This window comes from Lepisma saccharinum, chromosome 3, assembly GCF_977018435.1.
Source record: "Lepisma saccharinum chromosome 3, izLepSacc3.1, whole genome shotgun sequence".
Classification (NCBI taxonomy): domain Eukaryota; kingdom Metazoa; phylum Arthropoda; class Insecta; order Zygentoma; family Lepismatidae; genus Lepisma; species Lepisma saccharinum.
Window position 1 is genome coordinate 116,143,410 of NC_139231.1, and position 23,057 is coordinate 116,166,466.

The 23,057-nt window shown below is 36.1% G+C and overlaps 1 protein-coding gene across 1 annotated transcript in view; it reads left to right on the forward strand.

Annotated features, from left to right (window-relative positions):
- Positions 1 to 2,407: 2,407 nt before the first annotated feature.
- gkt (tyrosyl-DNA phosphodiesterase glaikit) overlaps positions 2,408 to 23,057 on the forward strand; it is a 43,452-nt gene continuing 22,802 nt past the window's right edge. Inside the window, exons 1-8 of the mRNA XM_083119233.1 lie at positions 2,408 to 2,462; positions 6,285 to 6,381; positions 8,149 to 8,253; positions 11,975 to 12,109; positions 12,806 to 12,991; positions 13,500 to 13,602; positions 15,867 to 15,989; positions 21,374 to 21,469. Of these exons, the coding sequence (XP_082975359.1) occupies positions 6,333 to 6,381; positions 8,149 to 8,253; positions 11,975 to 12,109; positions 12,806 to 12,991; positions 13,500 to 13,602; positions 15,867 to 15,989; positions 21,374 to 21,469 (797 nt within the window). The 5' untranslated portion in view covers positions 2,408 to 2,462; positions 6,285 to 6,332. The remainder of the gene's footprint in view (positions 2,463 to 6,284; positions 6,382 to 8,148; positions 8,254 to 11,974; positions 12,110 to 12,805; positions 12,992 to 13,499; positions 13,603 to 15,866; positions 15,990 to 21,373; positions 21,470 to 23,057) is intronic.

The following is a 23,057-nucleotide window of genomic DNA, read 5'->3' on the forward strand; positions in this document are numbered from 1 at the left end:
TGTTTCATGTCACAAGAACTCCAAGAATTGAAACAAAAGTTACAATAACCAGAGTACAATGTGCTCCAGCATCTGTAAAGTTATTTTCCGAACGTCTCGCCGATCTAGCCTAAAACCATTGCAAGAGGGTTAGCTAAAGATGGTGATCGAGATTTCTAATTAGCTAACTGGAGTCTACGGAAGTTGTAACTCGCTCTCAACTTGCAAGTGCAGAGTAGCCAGGGACATTAACATGTAATATTAACAAGTTAAAATTATATTAAAGAGGAAATAAAAAGTAGGCTTAATTCAGGAAATGCATGTTACTTCTCTCTTCATAAACTTTTGTCTTCTCGTTTAATATCTAAGAAACTAAAAGTTAAAATATACAAAACAGTAATTTTGCCTGTAGTAATATATGGATGTGAAACTTGGTCCCTTACATTGAAAGAGGAACATAAATTGAGAGTATTTGAAAATATATGGACTTAAAAGGGATGAGGAGACAGATGAGTGGAGAAGGTTACATAATTTAGAATTACATAATTTGTATTCATGTCCAGATATTATTAGAATGATTAAATCAAGAAGACTTAGGTGGGCAGGCCATGTGGCACGAATGGGTGAGGATAGAAAAGTTTAGAGGATTCTTGTTGGGAAACTTGATGGTAAGAGACCTGTAGGAAGTCCTCGGATGTGAAACGATGGAATGTTTGTTGTAATCTGCTGTAATCAACTGAATATTCATGAAAACAAGGGAAGCAGCTACATGGGAAGAGTTCGAGTAGCACAATAACCAAATAACCACTTCATAAACCCTCCATGATTTCATACATTAACCCCGTACAGCCGACAGCAAAAGAAGGTAATAAGCACATTATACCTCACCATGTTAATTCACTTTGTTTCATGTCACAAGAACTCCAAGAATTGAAACAAAAGTTACAATAACCAGAGTACAATGTGCTCCAGCATCTGTAAAGTTGATTTCCGAACGTCTCGCCGATCTAGCGATCTAGCCTAAAACCATTGCAAGAGGGTTAGCTAAAGATGGTGATCGAGATTTCTAATTAGCTAACTGGAGTCTACGGAAGTTGTAACTCGCTCTCAACTTGCAAGTGCAGAGTAGCCAGGGACATTAACATGTAATATTAACAAGTTAAAATTATATTAAAGAGGAAATAAAAAATAGGCTTAATTCAGGAAATGCATGTTACTTCTCTCTTCATAAACTTTTGTCTTCTCGTTTAATATCTAAGAAACTAAAAGTTAAAATATACAAAACAGTAATTTTGCCTGTAGTAATATATGGGTGTGAAACTTGGTCCCTTACATTGAAAGAGGAACATAAATTGAGAGTATTTGAAAATATATGGACTTAAAAGGGATGAGGAGACAGATGAGTGGAGAAGGTTACATAATTTAGAATTACATAATTTGTATTCATGTCCAGATATTATTAGAATGATTAAATCAAGAAGACTTAGGTGGGCAGGCCATGTGGCACGAATGGGAGAGGAAAGAGGGGTTTACAGGATTCTTGTTGGGAAACTTGATGGTAAGAGACCTGTAGGAAGGCAAGACTAAGATGAAGGCTTAACGTTGGGATGGACCCAAAGGAAATCGGTAGGGATAGGAAAGAATATATAGATCTTGCTCAGGATAGGACAGATGGATGGACTGTGTTGCTGCAGCCATCAACCTTCGGGTTTAAAAAGGCTAGAGAGTTAGTTAGTCGTTCGGCGCCCCCCGGACCGACTCCCGCCGCCCCATAGCTACGGGTCTGAACTTGGCAAAACAAAGAAAAGCAGTGATTGCGAGCGAAGCGAGCAAGACAATTTTAAGAAAAGTGTTTTTATTTGCATAAAATTTGAAGTTGTGGGCGGTAATTAACCCCTGCAGGTACACTTGTTTGCCCCCCTAGAATTCATTTCCGTCCAAGGTTGCGGGGCAGTGCCCCTCTGCCCCCTGTGGTTACACCACTGTGTCTCGATAATTATTTCTCTCAAATTATAGTAAAATTTCAGTAACCGCCAAACGTCTCAAATTCCCTTATTTTTCACATTGGTATACGTATTCTGCATTCCTAAGGATTGTTGAAGGTGCCATTTCGTTTTTTCCACACAAGACCTTCGTACAGTATAAAGAAACTCATTTCGGTAAGTACTTTCTCCTGTAAAATTGAGGAAATACGTTTTGCGGATACGAAAATTTTACCAAAAACCTAATGTTAAAAATTTCGGGGGGCTCGAGCCCCTGAGCTCCCCCCTGGATGCGTGCCTGGTCCCGAACGTCGGTATTTTAAAAAAAATTCCGTCGTCCCGATCCCTTTCCGTCCCGACCAGAATTTTTTTTTCATCCGTCACATACATTAGTAATTTCAGATCTAACCTAATAATTTCTCAGCTTGTAAACTGGCAATACTGAGAAAACAAATGACTTCTAGAACGCGAAACACAAAGAAATGGCTGTTTAAATTGTAGGTGAGAACTAATTTTTTCAATAAAATATTTTTTACCAATTTCTAAGTTGAGAAGTAAACGTGATGATTATTGAGGTAATTAAAACTCGTTAACAAAGATATTCGTGAGTAGCAAATGTCCAGCATTAAATGCGTAGCGATATTGTAATCTTATTCAAAACTGCAGCTTGTATTGTGTCGTAGATTAGCTACGTGGAGATTTGAGAAGTTTGCATATACTTAGGGCCCCATATGCACACATATTGTGTACACATGTCCCTGAAGTCTTATGAAATAATAGTAGTAAGTTCAACGAACTGAACTGGAACTTAATTCTCTGTAAATAGATTTCATATATTTTTACTATAATTTTTATGCACATACTTATAATTTTGAACCAATAATAATAATTTCAATAATAACTGTCGTTTTTTATTAATAAAAAACAGAAAGCAATGGTAAATGTTCGGTATATCGGAGACGCATTAAAATCGTATATTTTGTGTTTTGCATGGTTCGTACTTACCAATTGTGTATTGCGGAACATAGTTCAAGGTGCCATTATGCTTTTTACACGAAAAGAAACACAAAATTTTCACATACAGAGTGCTTCTTTTGATTCATTTCTTCCCTTTCGTAACACACAATATGGCGGGCTGAGGTTGACTACTGAAGTGGGTATATAATGTTTCCAACCATCTTCACCGAAAAATACCTACCATCGTGTTCGTCATGTGCAAATTGTACATTATGCATGGGTAGCTGACGGATAGTCCCACGAACTATTTCCGATAAGGTTAGGTTAGGTAAGCATAGTTTTAAAAAAAAAGGGTTTGGAAACACTTACAGGAGGTTACGTCATCACATCCGCTACACGTCGGGAAAGCAATGGCAATTGTGCATTGGTGAGATATTTCTCTTGCAAAATACATGATTTCCCGGTCAAATAGATTCTACGATGAAATAAAATACCTCGACGAACGTTAGAAACCTTAGAGAAACTCATTTCCGTAAGTAGTTTCTTCTGTAAAATTGAAGAAATGTGTCTCCGATTTACCGAACTTTTACCCTATTTTTCTCTTCCGCATACTCCTGTATGATTCCTTGTTTATTAGCAGCCATTCGTTTACTGTCATCTTGGCTACATACAGGCCCATAGCTAGAATTGATCTTCAGGAGACTCGTAGGTTATCAGGGGGCTTTGTAATCCAAGTCCAGCTTTCAAAAGTTTAACAGTATTAAATTAAGGTAAATGAAGGGGGGGAGGGCTTATATTATAAAACATAACATTTAGAAATGTCATGCAAATGCTACAGTTCTTTCTATATCTTCTAAAACATCTATTGAAGTGTTGATTGACTGCTACTGACACCATCCCTTAATACACACTCTATACTAGTTTTGATGATACAGGTATTTATATCATACAAGTAAAAATATACAATATTCACTTCAATCATAGTGACTACCGTACCCCAGTTGAAGCAATAAAACTCCTCTTCATTCCCAAAACTATGGATCTGTTGTCATTTGATGCAAGTGTGGAAGGAATGTGGATGATGACGTTAAAGTCCCAGATATTTGTCAAACGAGAAGCTGCAACAGGGGCAGGGAAGTTACAGGTAATAGATTTCCCCTGTGAAAACTTTCTAATGTCTGGAGAATCTTCTGAACATGTGCCGGTACTTAGACTTCTGCTCTCAAACAAGATGCACAAATCTAATAGCTACTGTTCATGTTCTGTGAATTTATCCCTCGCGAACGTGTGAACATAATAATATATGGTGTCTACATTTTCACTCTACACCTCAAAGAAATTAGAATACAAAACAGTGTTATCTAATGTCAAGGGGGCTGGCTATGGGCCTGAATACATACTGCTGGTGTGAAGGGGTATTACGTCGCTAAATATTTTCGTTGTTAGGTTAGATGTGTCAGGTTTAGTGCTCTTAGCATTAAAACAGCATCTATAAATGCTTTAACCCTCCGTAACCCGTGCACGTTTTAAAATTGTGAATTATTTTCCTTACCAGTGCAATAGTGGTCGGGAAAGCACCAGGTAACTTATCTTCACTATTTCCCCGAAAACATAGAGGTGTTGGCACCTTTTTTCTGTTGTTCTTTCAGTTGATTACATGCCCCTCAAGTGACTGGTCCCCCTTTGGTGGCACTCAGTACCTTGCGCGGGACGTATCCTAACTTAAATCACAGCACTCAGCCATGAATTTGAATAAAACCACTGTACGCTGTTTGGAATGCAAATTATTTGTATGCAGAAACAGTTGCAGTACCCATACGAAATGTTGGAGTTATCAAAATGGCGATATTGAAAAGTGACAACATTCGGTTCCTTATATTTGAGTCAGTATGTCTTTTCTTACGTATACCTCGTAAGAGTACGAGAAACAAATTAAGATTTGAATATTTTAAAATATCTTGTAGGTTTCTTCGAGGTGTGTTTTCTACATTCGATTGTTTTTTTCTGAGTCAGAGAGATTTTGACAAAGAATTGTGGAACAATTAGTTCCTTTCTAAGCCCATATAAGTTGCATGATTTCAATTCGTTTTGAAAAATTTGAAAAAAATACGTTGAAAAATTTGAAAAAATACTTTGATATTTTTGTGAATAGTCAGTTCACTTTTTAGTGCCTTCATTATATGGAAAAGTTCTAAATACTTTTAGAAGAATATTTTGGTGCATTTTGCTTCAGTAGTCTAAGCTTGTAATTGTATGACACACTGTCATTTTTGTTTACTTTTCTTCTAATACCTAATAAAAATGTCCGAAATGGACATGTTTGCATTCATGTATATTTCCCCTGATTTCCAGTAAGTGCTAGTTTAATTGAACCTCGATTTGCATCAATAATTCACGTAAATAACATTGGTTTTGATGAGGCGGCACTGAGTGCTGCGCACGGGGCATTTGTGCTGCTATGAGGACGTGGATGACGAAGGGTTAAACACCTGATCACGTAATAGCTGGTATCGAGCATGAAATCCCTTTCGAGCCTTGCATGAAGATCCACAAAAGCTAGTGTCCAAGTCGACCAGAAACCAAGAACACCTGCTTGCGCAAGCTACATTTCAGATCATAATTACTTCGCTAACTAATACTTAGAGAACCTTTAACTGTACTAATGAGTTTCTCCAAGCTTGCTTCCACAATCATTTCCAGTTTTTTAAAGCACTTCCTCACACTGCTATAAAACTTGCGAAAAACCATTAAAATTCGGAATCGTTAAGTGCTCTTAGCAACAAACTTGTAAATGTATGCATGCACACTTACATGAATATGTGTATCAGCATGGGCGTCCGGAAGGGGGGGGGCAAGGGGGGCCGTGGCCCCCCCTGGAAAATGGAAGTCAACCAAAAATTATATATTTTTCACATATAATTTCATTTCAGCTGCAATAATGTGTGTTAATTATTGCGGAAATAACACTATTATTGGAGAAAATGTGCCTTGTTTGCCCCCCCTGGAAAAAAATACCTTCCTTGCCCCTCCCTGGAAAAAATCCTGCGGACGTCCATGCGTATCAGTAATGCATCTGTCCACTCTCCACATTTTAAAATTATCAACATTTTCTTTTAAAGAATGGGTGTTTACAAATAGTTTTCATAATAATTGAATCAAATGTATATTTTCTGAGTGTCTGAGCATTGGTATATGGATAACTGATGGATAACTCTTATCCATGCAATTTTTGATTTGTTTCACATATCATTATGATGTATCTGAAATTGATAAGTTTACAGGTGGAAACTTATCCATATCAGTAGTTAGACATATAAACTAATGTTCATGTTAAAAAGTTATGTTTATGATTTTCAACTTTTACAGGAAACTGTCCCAGACTGAAAAGCATTGGAAAAAATCTGTTAAAACGGTATGGCTACTGGAGCACCACCAGGAAAAAGGCCATCTGGTGGTGGTGGTGGTGAGTTTCAAATATTACACTCATATCAAAATCACTCTAAAAATCAATTTATATCTGTGACAAAGTTTTGAACTTGGTTCAGAATAAAGCCTACGCTACCTTTGGTTTTTTAAAGAATTTTCACTGTGAACAGTTATTGTTTTAAGGCAAGATTAATAGTAACACTCTCAAGCCTTGTTTCCATGTTTAATCAAACAATCAAATGCTGACCAAGGCAAAGTTTATTGTATAAAAAAATACACTATAAACGTAACGTTTAATAGCATATTTTTCATAGTTTTTTTTTAAGTATTACCATTAGTATGAAATTAACATGGGACTTAGTGAGAAGGAACTTGTAAGCCAAAACACATAAAAAAAGGAAAACATTCCATATTAAAGAATAGGAACCAATTGTCAGTATATCATTTGAAAAAGTACATTGGAGCTAAATGTCTATAGTTATTGTGATAACCTAAATAGGTGATAATTAACAAAACATTCTACCCATTGTTTATAGTAAAGAAGCATACAAATTACAAGGGACAGACATTTTTTTTTAAAAAATGAGAGATTTTGTTTGTGGAGGGGTATGGGGCAAGAGTTGAAGAGAAAGACTGATGTTCTGTTAAGATGAAAATTACTAACTACCACACTTAATCAAATGATTAAGACAGACAGGAGGTGCTTGACCAAAAGCAAAAGTGCTTACCTTTGTGCCCTAGAACCTAGAGGTTGATTATGTAACCTGTAAAAAAAAAATCAAAGAATTATGTATATTTATTTTCAAATGTTTGTGCTGGATTATTTTCAAGACATGACACTTAACACATCAGAGTCAAGTACTTGCACTGAAATCCATAGAGCATATTAGTTTGAAATTTATTTTGTGGTTGATTTGTTTACTATTTCTAAATCAAGTTATTGTTTTAGAAATAGTAAATTTCTAAATCAAGTTATTGTATATGGCTGCGGTGGCTCAGTCGGTAGTGCATCTGACTACCATGCTCAAGGTCCCGGGTTTGATCCCCGGCCGGTTCAAATCCGGGAAGTTTTCTAATGTTGGAAGCGGCCCCGGTGCCCACCCAGCATCGAATGACATGGGGGGAAACCCCCTGGGGAGTAAAGGCAGTCAGGGGCATGATGCTGATCACATCACCCCCACTCATGACCAGATCAAGAATGTGTGGGGCGTTACCCCCACACCCCCTATATGCCTTCATGGCGTGGTGCTAGGCACAGGGGAGCACTTTACCTTTTTTTAACTTTTTTAAAATCAAATTATTGTATTGCATTAACATATCGGAAACATAATATTTAGTATATTTCTAACAAATTGTCAGTTCTTAACATGTCTGTGGCTATTTCATTTTAATGTTAGCTTGACCACCATTCTAGGATAAGAACAAAAAAATGGTACTGGTACTTTCTATGTGATTCTTGTACACTCCTGTTCACATAAAGTAGCACCCTTTATAAAGTTGGACAGTTGAAGTATGTACCACTTTATATGAAAAGGAGTGTACTAAAATTTTTAATATTATTTCGATATTACTTCTTCAACTGAGCCATTTTTAGTGCTTTAAATTTGTGAGAATACTCCTAAGCAATATCCCGACAGCGAATTTGAAAGATCGAAGTTTTGGGGAGATGAACCACATGTCAGTACACCTACCCTCTTTTTTTTTATTTTTATATAACCCACAATTAATTATACCGTGTATATATATATATGAAGAAGTTTATGTTCAGTAAATGTGGTAATAAGTTGTATTAATTCATTCCCAGATGGCACTGCAAGCAAGAGAGCCAGCACAAAGCAAGCCTGCAACTATGGCAAGAAGTGCTACAGGAGAAACCCTTCACATTTTTCCGAGTTCTCTCATCCTCACTGTAAGTATTCCTTATATATCCCTCACTATCATCATTATCGTTATTGTCCAGGACTTCCAGTATGGTACTTTATGGGTTTAAGTTCAGTTTGTTTTATGATTATTACAAGTTGTTTAGACATAAACATAAACTACTTAGAGTACAAGAATCTCATGCAAAAGTAAGTTTAGAGAAACTAATGTGCACATTAGAATGTCAGAAGTATTAATTTATTAACTATGCATGAAAAGCCAAATCGGGATTGGACCCACAGATTCAAGTGGGATCCGAACCACAAGCACAATGTCTCTCCACTGGGAATCAAGCCTGGGACCCCTTGATTACTAGGTGATGATGTTACCATTACACCATCGAGGAAGTTCTATATTAATTTGTGAGGACTCACATTGTGAAAAGTAGGTAGTACATGTGGCTGTTCGTAACATACTGTAGTCTTAAGTGTTCTGTTCTTGCAGGAAGTGTACACACAAGAAGAAAAAGAAAAGTGAGGAATCAAAACCTAATACATAATCCTAACATTCAAAATGTATTAAAATAGTAATGCTATAATATTGTACAAGCATAATTATAATGTTAACCCAGTAGGACATGCCACTCTGCTAGGACACAAGGATGCATGCTGGGTAAAATATACCCACAAGAAAAATTGTTTCAAAGCATTCAAGTCGTAATACCTTCATTAATTAATCCAATTTCATTAATTTTGAGCATTTGCATTGAATCATACAATTGATAAAAATGAGAAAAAAGAATATGGTAAGATACTAAACTGAAACGTATGACTGCACATTGGGTGAAATTTACCCAGGCAGTGTTTCTACAGCCTGTGAGCGGAACTAACGAACTAACAGCCAATTGAAGGCCTTGTCACTTGTAAGGGTTCACTGGAAAGGTACCGAAAAGGGTGGCCTCAGACACGTTATGAAAGTGAACAAAAATTTTTTTTCAAAATTGTCTAGGTAATTTTTACCCACATGCCTGCCCTTACAGGTTAAGAGCATCAACCCAGACCAGGGTTATTAAAGGTCCAATAATTTTAAATAAATCCAATTCCTGTCCAGGAGAGAAAATCAGCAAGCATAAATGGGTTCTGTCTATAACTTTATCTGTAAAGTATTTCAGTTCAGTCCACGGACATTTTTCCAGCTGAATTTAAATACGGTCCAGGAACCTTCTTTTCTGGATGAATTTAAATGTGATCCAGGAACCTTTTTTCCAGATTAGTGGAACCCAATAGAACTTATTAGACCTTTAACAACTCTGACCCAGACTGACCTAACCTACTCATGTAAGCATATAGAAGCGGGTTTATGATCAGAAGTAATTTTTTTGCATGGGAAATGGAAATTGGATGGAAACAAATAAAAACAAGTACAATCTTGCAACACAAATCAAGTGTTTTATAACCTACAACAATCTATGTCTCTGAGAGACAGTCAACAGATAGCTTGCTGGAAACACACATGGTAGTATGTGGGATGAAAAATTGTTCTGCACAAAACACAAGCAGGTAAACTTTAAACCCCTTGAATGCATGCTTTTAGAGAAGTAGAGAGTCGATCCATGTAAAAAAAAATGCATTGTACAGTGATCATAGCAGAATAAATTATTTGGAACAACCATTTTGTGTCCAAAAGTTTATCTTTAATGCCTTTACCATTTTCTAGGGTTTTAAGATATACATTGTTATTCAAAATCACACCTAAAAAGTTACTACACAAGACAGTGTATTTATATTTCTTATTGATTTGCTTTCTTTTACTTCACTTTTGTGCCAGTTTTGGCTAATTTGCGAAGATGGGGATGGGCGATGATATAATGAAATTGATGAATGGACACTCACAAACATCCATGCCCAGGCTGGGATTCAAACCCGGGACCCCCTGGTGTCATAGCACAATGTGCTAACCACTCCGCCATGGGGACCGGCATTTCACAAAACAAATTCCGCAGTATTATATTTTAAATGTTTTAATGTAGTTTACTGTTGATAATTATTTACACATTAATATGACAAGATGTATCTGGCATCTTGGTGTTTTAGTATATATTTGTGCGGGCACCTGAAATTTGTAGTCATATTATTTGTTCGGAATAATTAAAAACAGTAGAATATAAGTATGTTTTTTGTGTTTAAGATATCATAAATTATTTGAGTTTTGCACATAAATATTCATGTGACCCAGTGGCGTACGCAAGGGGGGGGTTACCGGGTTTAAACCCCCCCCCCCTTGAGCTTTTGAAATATTATGGAAAATGCTGTAGAAAAAATTAAAAATGGCTAATTTATCACAGTCAAAGATCTCAGACAGTAATAATAATACCAATAATAATAATTTGAATTATTATTCCCATGCAGCATGAAGAAAAACAACATTCCAAACACAATCTATGCGGCCGCAAAGTTCAATTTTTCAATTATTTTTGCAGAAAGTCGCGCAGTGACTCTCGCGAGAATTGTGAAAATTTCTTGCTTCGTCGCAGTATACCGACCTTATTGCAAACGTTCTTCCCAGTACTGATTTCACATCCCGTTGTGAACTCTCAAGTGATGCTGAGTCTACATCCACATCATTAAATAATGTTGAAGAAGTGCTTTGTGAATCACCTAGAAGTGATAAATTTGTTGGAATGTCTATAAACTTACTTCTGAAGGAAAACATAGACTCAGTGGAATTTAGCAACGTGTATTATCGCGCTTCATCATCATCATCCTGGGTGAGTTCCATAGGTAAAAGTAATGTAAATTTCCCCGTGCATATAGCACCGTGCCATGAAAGCACACGTAGTGGTGTGGTGGGCCCCACACATTCTCGATCTCGGCCATTTTGCAGCTGATGTGATCAGCACCATGCTCCTGCAGCCTTTATCCCCCAGGTTTCCTCTCAGGTACCCATTGATATGAGGCTGGGTGCGGAGACAAGGCTGGATAAATTCCAACCAATTCCTGGAATCGAACCCGGATCTCCCACGAGGTTGTCAGACTAGACCACCGCGACTCCATGAATGAGTTACATATTTTGATTATTTCAATTAATTTAATATATTTCCTTGTTTTTATGGATTTTCTTCACACTTAAAATGTCTCACCTATGATATACAAATAACCGTTGACTAGACAATTATTTCGTAACAAAGAAACAAAAAAAATGTAATTTTGTTCTATTGGTTTCATAAATATATTTATGTATGATCTCTACTACTTAATAATAGTAGTGATATAAGTAGTAACAGCAGCTGCATTAGAAGTATTTAGTAATTAAACTAATTAATTAATGAGAAGCATTATTAATTAATTATGATAGTTATTAATTAATTAAAGTATAATAAAACTATGGTAATGTGAATTTGTAGAAAGTTTTCGAAATAACACCCCCCTTGATGAAATCCTGCGTACGCTACTGATGTGACCTGCTTATTTCTTAAAGAATACTTCCTTTCTTACTAACTTTTTGATAAGTTTACTTATAATTTGATCAATCCTAAATAGCCTACGACTTATTTTCAGAAGTCTGTAAATTGCCTTATGAATGTGAATGGAATAGTAATTATGGTGTGTTTTTAAATGCATATCTAAGTATGCAATTTGTTTCTCTAAAGCATTTACCCATCACTGCCATCTGGTTACATATACTTCATAAAGGAGGGTATGATTTACATTAATTTGTCATTTTCATATTGGATGTAATAACTATTAACTTGGTTTTGTTTACTTTTCCAGTGGAAGACCTGTTGAGGAAGCAGAAAGATAAGGAACTTTGTGTACCAGCTGGGTATGAGACAGAGCTTGATGATTCCACAATACTCGACCAATTGAAGGTTTTAAAGGAGCTCCAAAAAGACTCCAAGGAATATGGTGAGAATAATATTATGACAGACAGCAAAAAATAGTACTTTTATGCATGTGTTAGAATCAAAGATATTGATTTTATGTGCAAATATTTGACTCACTGTTTGAAATTTTGTAAGCATGATAGCCTAATTACAATATTTGCTAAATACATATGTAAACAAACACATGCACAGAGGCTGGCAGTTGGCACATTTAACTTTGAACAACAACTGTATGTCACAAAGAAAATAGGTAGGCTGGTCCATGGAAACACACCTCACTGTAGTACATGCTCAATATGATGTCCATTGGAATGGAAAACTTCAAGATGTGTCCATGTTCATGGTGGCTTTGCACCACAGGTCTTCATGGATTCTCTTCCATCTGTATCCAGCTACTCAAGAATGGTGTACATATTAATTTCATAATAGGGCTCACAAAGCCTAAAATAGAACTTAAAATATATTTTTCATTGCTGTAACATGTTTTTAGATTCAACAGAGGGATGTCCATGCTCTGCCTTGTTTTTTCTCTGACCGCTGTCCACACTACAAGAGGTACAGAAACTGTCCAGCATTTCCATGTTGCACACGATGTATTCCTCATTCAATTTTTTAATGTGTCAGCTATTCATGACCCACCCTGTACATGTATTTCTGGTACAGTGTACTTGTTTCACTGTGTAAAATAAACTTTTCTCTCTTTTTTTTTTTTTTTTAGATCGGAAGCCGGATAAAGGATCAGGATCGAAGAACCCTGTACCATCTCCACCAAAACGCTATCGTTCAGCTTCTTATGGAAAAGTTCTGGCCAAGCTCAATGCTGCTGCTCCATTTTATTTCTTTCTAACAACTATCTATGATTCACCGCAAACTCATCAAGAGGACTTATCAATATCTTTTCCAGGTGAGGGTGAAGGTCATGTTTGGATCAACCATAATTGTAAGTGTCAAAATACTTCACAGCATGAACATGTGTTTTTGGGAGACTAGTATCCATTTTGTAAACTTCAGTCTGAATGAATTGTTCTGTTGTTTACAGAAGAGTTTGTCCACCTCTTGTGTAAAATAGTGTATGAACAACTGAACAGTTAGTTCAGTAAAATCCTTCCATTCTTTATCAGTAAAAAAAATAGTGTTTTCCATGGATATCTGATATGCACCAGAAACATAAAACTATATTGTGACTACGTAATTTGTAATATACACACTCATTCTCAAAATGAGATTATGTAAAGTTTGTAACAAGAGTAACAAAATTATAGAACTATGCACTTAATTACATACTATTTATGAAAAGTTCAGGATGTTTAAATTATTAGCATTCCAATCTTTCTGTCAATGTCTACAAGAAAGTTTTACTCAAAAGATTTGCTACTTTTTGCCAGTTCAGTAGGTATTATTATTTACCCTAGAACTTCTGGATCCAAGCCTTGGAGACCTTCAATCATCACTACAAGTGAACTTCATGGTGGATTTGGGTTGGCTTCTAGAACAGTATGTAAAAGCACGACACTTGTGAGTATATATTTTTATTAAGATTTGTAGCAATCAGAATTCATAAACTGTATATATTGTGGTGTAGAAGTGTATCATTCATGAGTTTGTGTTTTAAGTCCACTTTATGCACAGTGAGGCTAACCGGGACTGAACCTACAGTTTAAAGTGGGATCCGAACTACTATGTACCTCCACCGGGCATCAAACCCGGGACCCCTTGATTACAAGGTGACAACGTTACCCGTACACCGTCGTGGAGACCCGTATATTGTTCATGTAACAGTAAATTGAACAAGTGATTACATGAACGGATTCACTTTGACGTGGAAATTCTGGAAAAGTCGAGAAATCTATGTGAATAATTTGCTCATTGTTCCATGAACAATTTCCAAAGGTAGCAAAATCTATCACACTTCAAACTTCTGCCTGAAACATTGAGTCTGTTGTTAAGAATAGATTATCTTCCTTGTAAAGTCAGGAAAGTCAATTTATGGCTGAACAATTTAGAATTATATTCAGGGCTCTAAATGGAAATTTTCACAAAACAGAATACTTTATTTTCGTTAAGATGGTGTTGTCTTTTTTTGTCTCTGGTTACACTACAGCACTGAGATTAACAACTAGTGAAATGGCATGCTGTATTAAAATTAATTAATATTAAAATATTTATATAAACATCAAATAATGCAAAATACATTGAATAAGAGGTTTCTGGATTTTTTTTTCTTTTTAAAATGTAACCTTTAGGAGCCCAAGACCATTTTCACAGGTAACCTTCTTGCTGCCCGAGCCGATTTTGAGCAAAATGCAGTTTCAATTAAATGAGTGTAGATCGGAGACTAATTGCCCTAGAGAGATGAATGATATACTGTTGTACGCGGAATGAACTGGACAATCAGACTATATAAAATTTATGCAAATTCGGCATATATGTGGTGGGTGGGGGAGGGGAGAACCCCCAAAATTTCAAAAAAATGGGGATCCCCCCCCCCCCCCAAGGAAAAAGTACATGACAGTGTCAACATGCACATGGAAATTATCGCTGGCATGTAAAGAACACAAAAATACTTGCATTATTATCGTATGACCAATGTAACGCGAGTTGTACCCCCAAAAGGAATGGTCAGCATGCCACTAATTCAAGCTTCAAAATGCAGCATTACCTTGAAATTACTGTAGCTCAGAGGCTAATTGCCCTAGAGAGATGAATGATATACTGTTGTACGCGGAATGAATCACAGATTCAGACGATATAAAATTTTTGCACATTCGGCATATATATGGAGGGGGGAGGGGGAATCCCCCCCAAAAAAGCATTTTTTTTAAAAAAAAATGAGGTTTCCCCCCTGTCCCCCTGAAAAAAAAAAGGACGGAAATCATTCCTTTTGGCCTCGGGTACCGATAAACAAACTTCCTTCCAATGCAGTTTCCAGAGGGGAGGGAAACGCATTGCTTTAGAACAACAAATCCGGCCTTCCTTTGTCGGCAAAACTTTTCCCTTAAAAAAAAAATGCAAACAAGAAGTCTCCTTTTTCCCGCCATTTTCATGAGAAAAAAAACTTGCAACAATCATTTCTGTTAAATACATGTGTAAACAACAATATGAAAAAAGAAAATCGGGCCTCCCCGATGGCGCAGTGGTAGCGTCTTCGCCTTGTAATCAAGGGGTCCCGGGTTCGATACCCGGCGGAGGCACAAGTGGTTCGGATCCCACTTTAAACTGTAGGTCCAGTCCCGATTAGCCTTACTGTGCATAAAGTGGACTTAAAACACCAAATCAACAACAACAAAAAAGAAAATCTGAATTCTAGCCAAAAATAGCAAAGTTATAACGTAAAAACTATGACCTTGACAAAGCATCTCAATCGAGACGATCGGGCACCCGAGGGTTACCTAAGAGTGTCTCGATCGAGACGATCGGTCACCTAAAGGTTAAACAGACTGAAATGGTAGTCAGTTCACCGAAAAGGGGAGAAAATTTTGAATTAAATGTACATATCCTCAATTCTTTGTCATAATACCTACTTAGAAAATTAATTTGTGCACATGGATATCTGGAAGGGGAGGACAAGTGGGGGCACTCTCCCCTCTGGAAAATACAAGTCAACCAAAAATTATGTATTCCACACATACAATTTTACTTTAGTCGTAGTAATATAGGTTGAATATTGAAAGGGTGTTGCAGAAGCATGATAACTTCAAACTGAAGCAATGTTTTTTGAGAGGACAACACTAGCATGGAATAAAATGTGGCTTGTTTGTAAATTTTTTCTTTTGTTTTAGGGATAAACCAATGCTGATACTCTATGGAGATGATGATGAAGACTTGAAGGATCCAAAGAATCGTCCAGATAACATTGAAGCGATACGAGTGAAACCTCCCCACCCTTTTGGTCACCATCACACGTTTGTATTTCATTTTCAACTTTACTCATTTTGTGCATTTATCAGTATTTTTTTTTAGAATGTAGCAGCACACAGAACTTGCATGATAGCTGAGGTAATAAAATAAATAGGGATAGGACACATTAATCATTACTAGAGGCACACATTTTTGGTAAATAAAAAAGCAAAATTTCGGTACAAAAACCTAGTCGATTTCAGGTTCAAAATCGGTAAATAAAATAAAATTTCGGTGTTATAGCGGTGAATAATCACATCAAAAGTGCTATATAAAATGACATTTTGGTTTCAAAATTGTGAATATAATCCTAAATTTGATTTAAAAACTGCACTTATTACACAAGATAAACTTATCCCTTCTAATAGCACATTTATGTAGTTACCAAAGTATTAAGTTTATTCCTGTGTAAAGGAGTCCACTTTTGCTTCTCAAATATTTACAGCAGAATTAATCAATTTTCCATGAATTGCATAACTCACAGGATACTTCAAACTTCAGAAAGTGTCACGTCGGTATATAAACTGTAAATTTCGTGTTTAAGAGTCAATTTCGCATTATGCAGTTCATTTCGCATTATTCCGTGACAAAATAGGGTAGAAAAATGCACCTCAGACCTTTCAGAAACATGAAAAATGAACATTACAGCATGTTATTTCATATTTTGTGTTTTCGTCAAAAACGAAATTTGCATGCCTCTAATCATTACTGTATTGATACTGACCAGTATAGACCAGAAAATTTGTTGCTAAAATTGATGCTAATTTTACTGATCTGATGTATTTATAATTGCCTGCAATTTAGTGCAATCTGCCATTCTGTTAATAGTACTGTGGATATAAACATGCAGAGTGGTGCATATTGTATCCACCAGTGTCAGTTGGCAATTCTGTCTGCATGCAGGCACACACGTGCAAGGATCTGCCACTCTCATGCTTAGGCAGCTGTAAGTTTTGCAATCAGTCTGCCATGAAGTGTTGCCTGTTAATACGTTTACGACTCCAATAGTATATTAAATTCACCCTGGATTCAGTTTCTTTTTCAAATACAAAAAACTCATTGCAGCCTCCTATTTAAGTATAAGAGTGAGTCAAATGAAAGCCTTTAAAAATACAGAGAAATATTCGGTGATGAGAACGCTACATGTTAAAAGTAGCTTTTCTACAGCTACAACTACTCTTCCAAAATGTAGCTTTGCTACAGCTACATTTTCCAAAGAGTAGCTCGTTACGCTACTCCTGTTCGCTACTTCGCTACTTTTGCATAAAAAAACAACTTAAAACAATCACATGGATATTACAAAGAAGACCCTAGTATGATAGTTGTATTTACTGAAAATAGATTCTCTTATTTATTATCATGTTTCCCGTCATTCGGTAATTGTTATAGTTGTGTTACTTCAGTTGCTTATATTTACTATAGTGTTTGAGAATAATGTACCTATGTAAGAGGCAGATCAATTCAAATTTGATATATGAGTACAATATTGCAATTAGGATGATACCCAAATTAATGATTACAACTATACACAAATAAAATTTGGCAGAATTATTTACATTTATACAGTGTGTTCCATTCAAATCTCCCTAATTTCAATTAATTACTGTGAACGAAGTACGATGAATTATGAAATAACTGTAACACCAAATGAAAGGCCAGATCTTCAAGTTTTGTTTTCGTGACTTGAAGTTGTCCGTTTGCTCACTATGCAGCGCCACGGTCACATAAATAAAAAATGGCGACTGTTCAACAACGCACACAGGCAGTGGTGTGGTATGCTGACACAAAATCTGTGATTGCAACGCAACAAAATTTCAGACGAGTGTACAGAGGAGTTGCACCTGATGCTAAATCAATTAGGCTGTGGTTTAGTAAGTTTCTAACAACCGGCAGTGTCCTAAAACAATCTGGTGGGGCTCGCCGTCGTGTGTCGGAGGGAAAGGTGGAAGAAATTCGACCTGACCTCACTCCGCTGGACTACTTCCTCTGGTGTTACGTCAAGGATCGTGTGTTTGCGACTCCAGTGAATAACATCCCAGAGTTACAAACCCGCATACGTGATACGATTGCAACAGTAACAGGGGAAATGGAGAGAACATGGCAAGAAGTTGAATACAGACTGGATATTGTTCGTGCTACCAATGGGGAACATGTGGAGGTCTATTAGTGTGTGGAAAATAAAATTTGTGAGTTTTTCTTCAATTCTCTGAAATTTCATTGCTCTATCATTCATACTTTCTTTTCTACGATTAATTGAAATTATGGAGATTTGAATGGAACACCTGGTATATCAACATATTTTCCTTGAGTTGTGTCACATAGTGGTTCGGAACCAGTCTCAATTAGCTTATCTGTGCATAAAGAGGACTCAAAATAAAAACTAGGAAAAATGCCTAGAGGATGGGATCCTCCTCCTCCTCTATTCTCCATGCTGCTCATCGTCATTAATCATTCTTCCTTATTCTCACAATTAGCCAAAAGTGGCAGAAAGCGACTCTAGATAAGAGCATTACTAAATAAACCATTCATCTTCATTGCCATGATTAGCGAAAGTAACAGAAAAGTGAAGCAGAAATATATTGAGGAAACTGATGTGTAAATCTGAGTGTTCTAAACACATTGTAATTTGAAAATTTGTGAACAAATATTATGACGAAAATAATTGTAATTCCAGAAAGTGTATGTCTATCATTCGTGTAACAATAATTTCTTGCTGGCGAGATCCTATATCCTGACAAATGTCAATGCTGTTAACATACTGAGCCATTGATTGCTAGCACTATTGCTTTGTCATTGTAGTGGAAAATGGATTGCTTGTTTTTGCATTGCAAGTTGTGTTTTACACATACACAATGACATTTTGCTGCCTCTTACAGTAGGGATATCCACACGATATGTTCCGGTGGTGGCACAAATGAGGTATTTTTTTTTCTTCAAGGAATCCACAAACAAGGCATTTTCCCAAAATAGAGATGCAGTTCAAAAAAACGTTGCTGTTAGCCTCAATATATCCATATATATCAGTTAGTTATCTGGATATTAGAATTAATAAGATACTAATGAAATTAATTACGTGGATACCTATATTGTGATATCAAGATATTTAAAATCTACATTATCCGTATCTCCATGTAATAGACTTTGTCTTTATGAACCTCCTGCAAATGTAACCGTTATTTTCGATTTCTTTTATGCTGTTGCCACATTCAAAATTTACCTCAAAATGCTGAGAAGAAATGTAGCTGTAGCGAAATTTTCACTACAACTACAGGAATTGTGTAGCTTCGCTACCGCTACAGCTACAATTTTCAAAATGTAGCACAGCTATAGCTACAGTATTGCCGCTACAAGTAGCATGCTACTTCTGACCACTGGAAATATTACAGAACAGACTGTGTGAAATATCAGCTGTTATTTACAAAACACCCTTGAAACTGCAACATTGATCAAGTTCAGTTCAAGATATCATTTTGTCATTGTAAAGATGGTGGATCTTGAAACCTAAATCCTATAGAAATTCATCGCAAATGAAAACTCAATATCCTTATGCATCAGCTAGTTTACAAATGGAGAAAATTCAGTAATTGTATCATTTTGCAGGCATACAGATGGAAATACTTCTGCATTGGCATGACTGAATGTACATCCCATGGTTAAATTTTTCAGAGGTTATCATACACTTTTAGAACACTTGAAAATATGTATTGATAAACAATGAGTCCATTCTGAAATATAACAAAATTTTACAATACATGCAAAAATTACTAGATACACAAAAATAAGTTAAGGTTTTCATCTGACTTAGCATTGCATCATAAATTGAAGTTGGTATTTTATACTATGTATCAACATATTAAAAACAAGATAAAAATCACAGCATATGCTGTGTTTTGTCCTCCAAATTTTGAAACTCACCTTGGTCCTTCAGGAAGAAATGAACAAGTCATGGAAAGGGTACAACATGGTTAATAGAGTTAAAAAGGATTTAAAAGTATAACAACTTGATGTCCTGATCATGTCACTGTAGCAACCAGAGAATGGCTTGTGATTTTGTAAATTTTTTTTGATTTTATCTTGTTTTGAATAATTACCCTTGCACATTAATTCAGGAGGTGAAGGGATCATTGATTTTCTTCATGGGATACTTGTCATTTAATATCTGGTCAATGGAATACCTTTTCAGTAGCAGGTAAATTTTCTATCCATACATGACCTGTTTTGGTTAAAATTTAATTTTTATGAATTAGTGATTTGAATGTGCTAACATGGATGATTGTGAGAAACTTTAAAATTTCACATTGACGAATCCCTAATTTATATGTACGTAACTTTTTCATGTGTGTACATTCTTGGTTTTTCTTGATTTCATTTCTTTGTTTATGTCCAGTATATGCAAACATATTGGTTTGGTTGGTACATGGAGGAAGATATCATTCTTTCATAACAACTTACCCATTGTTTCATGTAAAGGTTTGAAACAAGTCAGTTGTGCTTCAAAACTGTACATGGGACACTGAGGTAGTTGTGTAGAATAGATGTTACATGTGTATGTTCTCCACAGAGAATAATAAATGTAGACTACATTAATTATTTGTAGTGAGACACCAGTATTAGTAATCAGGTTGTGTAGATTTAACTAAAGTCACAAGTACATGAACTAGCAATAAGATAATATAGTCATAGCCGTTTGTTTTTTGCTTCAGTGTAATAAAGTTATATGTTGCCGATTAGCAGGGATATTCAGTTTCATAATGACCATTTGATGCAATTACAAAATAATTTGTAGTTTCTATTAGCATTGTGGTTTAATATTAATTGGGCATTCTCATTATACAGAATAATGAAAGTCAATGGCTCCAAATATTTGTTTTATTCTTAACCATATTATGCATTTAAATAGCTACATACTTCAAGTATATAATAGCAGTAAATTCAGTATAAAGTAGATCAAAATGAACTGTAGTCTCTATTTTCAGTAATAACATTTAGTTCAAAATGCTAATAATTTATGTTAGGACTGACCCGATACCAATGTCAATACTTCGAAATTGGAACTATACCACATAAATTGTATAGTTTTGCTTTAAAATTTGCATAATTTCACGTAAGATAATTATTTGATCACAAAAGTAATTTCTCACAACGTTGTTGCCAAAATAATGAAAAATGCATTTTGCACAATTTCCAGGGCCTTTAGACTGGAAAAGTGTCGGCCAGTACCGAAAGTTTCCAATACCGATCCCATTAGTATTGGCTGATTGAATTGCATTGGCATCAGCTAAGTCCTAATTTATTCTCATTGGTTATCAGCCAGGCCATTTAGTTTCGCACTAAACTAATCAAAATTCCAGGACCCATAACTGAAGTAGATTACAATGTTTCGCCACAGGAAGATGTCCCTGTTGCACTACAAGGATGGTGGGCTTAGGGTAGTTGTGCACACTGCTAACCTAATAGAATCGGATTGGCACAATCGAACACAGGGGTGAGTACCTGATATTTTCACTGTTAAGTACCTCCTTGTTATCTTCGCAGAAAGATGACTCTCTTCTACTATAGAAATGGTGGGTTGCGAGTCATGGTTTCTACTGCAAACTTGATCGAGGAGGATTGGGAAGATCATGTTCAAGGGTAAGCATTTAGTTAGCTGATTGTTCAACAGCCACATGTGTACAAGGTTGATTAGCAATCTGCCTGAGCTAAAGATGGCGCACACAATCACATCTCTGCATATCACCTACGGCATTATGTAAAGTGCTAAGTGAAGCTCTGTTTATATCAAACAAGTAAGTACCACCATTAATGAGATCACAAATAGGATGTTTGAATCAAACCCCTACCGACACAATACTAATCCAAGAACAAAAGAATGTAGCAAAAGAAGGTAGGAAGCAGCCAACATAGCCATGCTATATCTATTCAGATATAAAAGACCATATTCACCCTGTATCTACAGATTCGGAGCTGATATATAGGTCACAGGTCCACATTTACATGAAAGGATGGCTACAGTCCTGGGCCTCCATTGGTGAAAATATGCTTTGATAGAAGTCATTAAATGAAAATAAAGAGATATCTGAAATGTGGTAAAAATATTGATTCTTGTTAACAAAACACATGATCTTATTTTTATGCCAGCTTTTCATTGGAAATTACTGTCTTAATTGTATATTTTCTTGACTGTTTGTACCCAGGTAATAAATAGAAATGTATTTTCCAGCTTCATTAACATATATTTAATATTCTGACCTACGTCTGACATAAATTGATCTAAAAGTTATAACTGGAACTGCATATTGGCACTCTGACATAAATCCGGACCTGACCTTTGTGTGGGTGTCTGTTGAAATACTTGATCCCATACCACTATCTATATATGAGTTTCAACCGATACGAGTGGTAAAAAGGTAAAGGTACCCCTGTGCGTGCGCACACATGCTATGAAGGCATATGGGGTGATGTGGAGGTATATTCTTGATCTTGGCCATAGTTGGGATGATATGATCAACATCACACCCAATCTCCTTTACCCCACAGGGTTGCCCCCAAGTACCCATTTATGAGGCTGGGTGGGCCTCAGAGCTGCGCAGATCACCTGCCGTGGGATTCAAACCCGGGTCTTCCACTTGGTAGCTAGATGCTCTACCAGCTGAGCTACTACGGCTCTTCCGATACCAGTGGTATTATACTTCGAAATTAGTCATTAATACCAGCTAATACTTTCTGCAATAGTGCTATGCAATGCTTTTGTGGAGTCAAACCTCGATATTGGTAGAAATTGGTAAGAGTCATCATTAGTATCAGGATCGGTTCTAAATGGTATCAGGTATGACCTTAGAAAATAAGCCTTACTTTTGTTTGAAAATAGTTCTATTTAGGTGAACTAATGAAACATGATGGGGAAAATTGGAAATAAATACCTGTGCTTCACCTTCAAATCTACCTGAAGACTGCTAGCTTTATTAAGCTTATTAAGTAACTACTTTGTATTCAACTCTATTTTCTATAATAAAAAGTTTTGTTATACATGGTTGCAAATTAGATATAGTACTCATTAGTAGATAATGAAATTC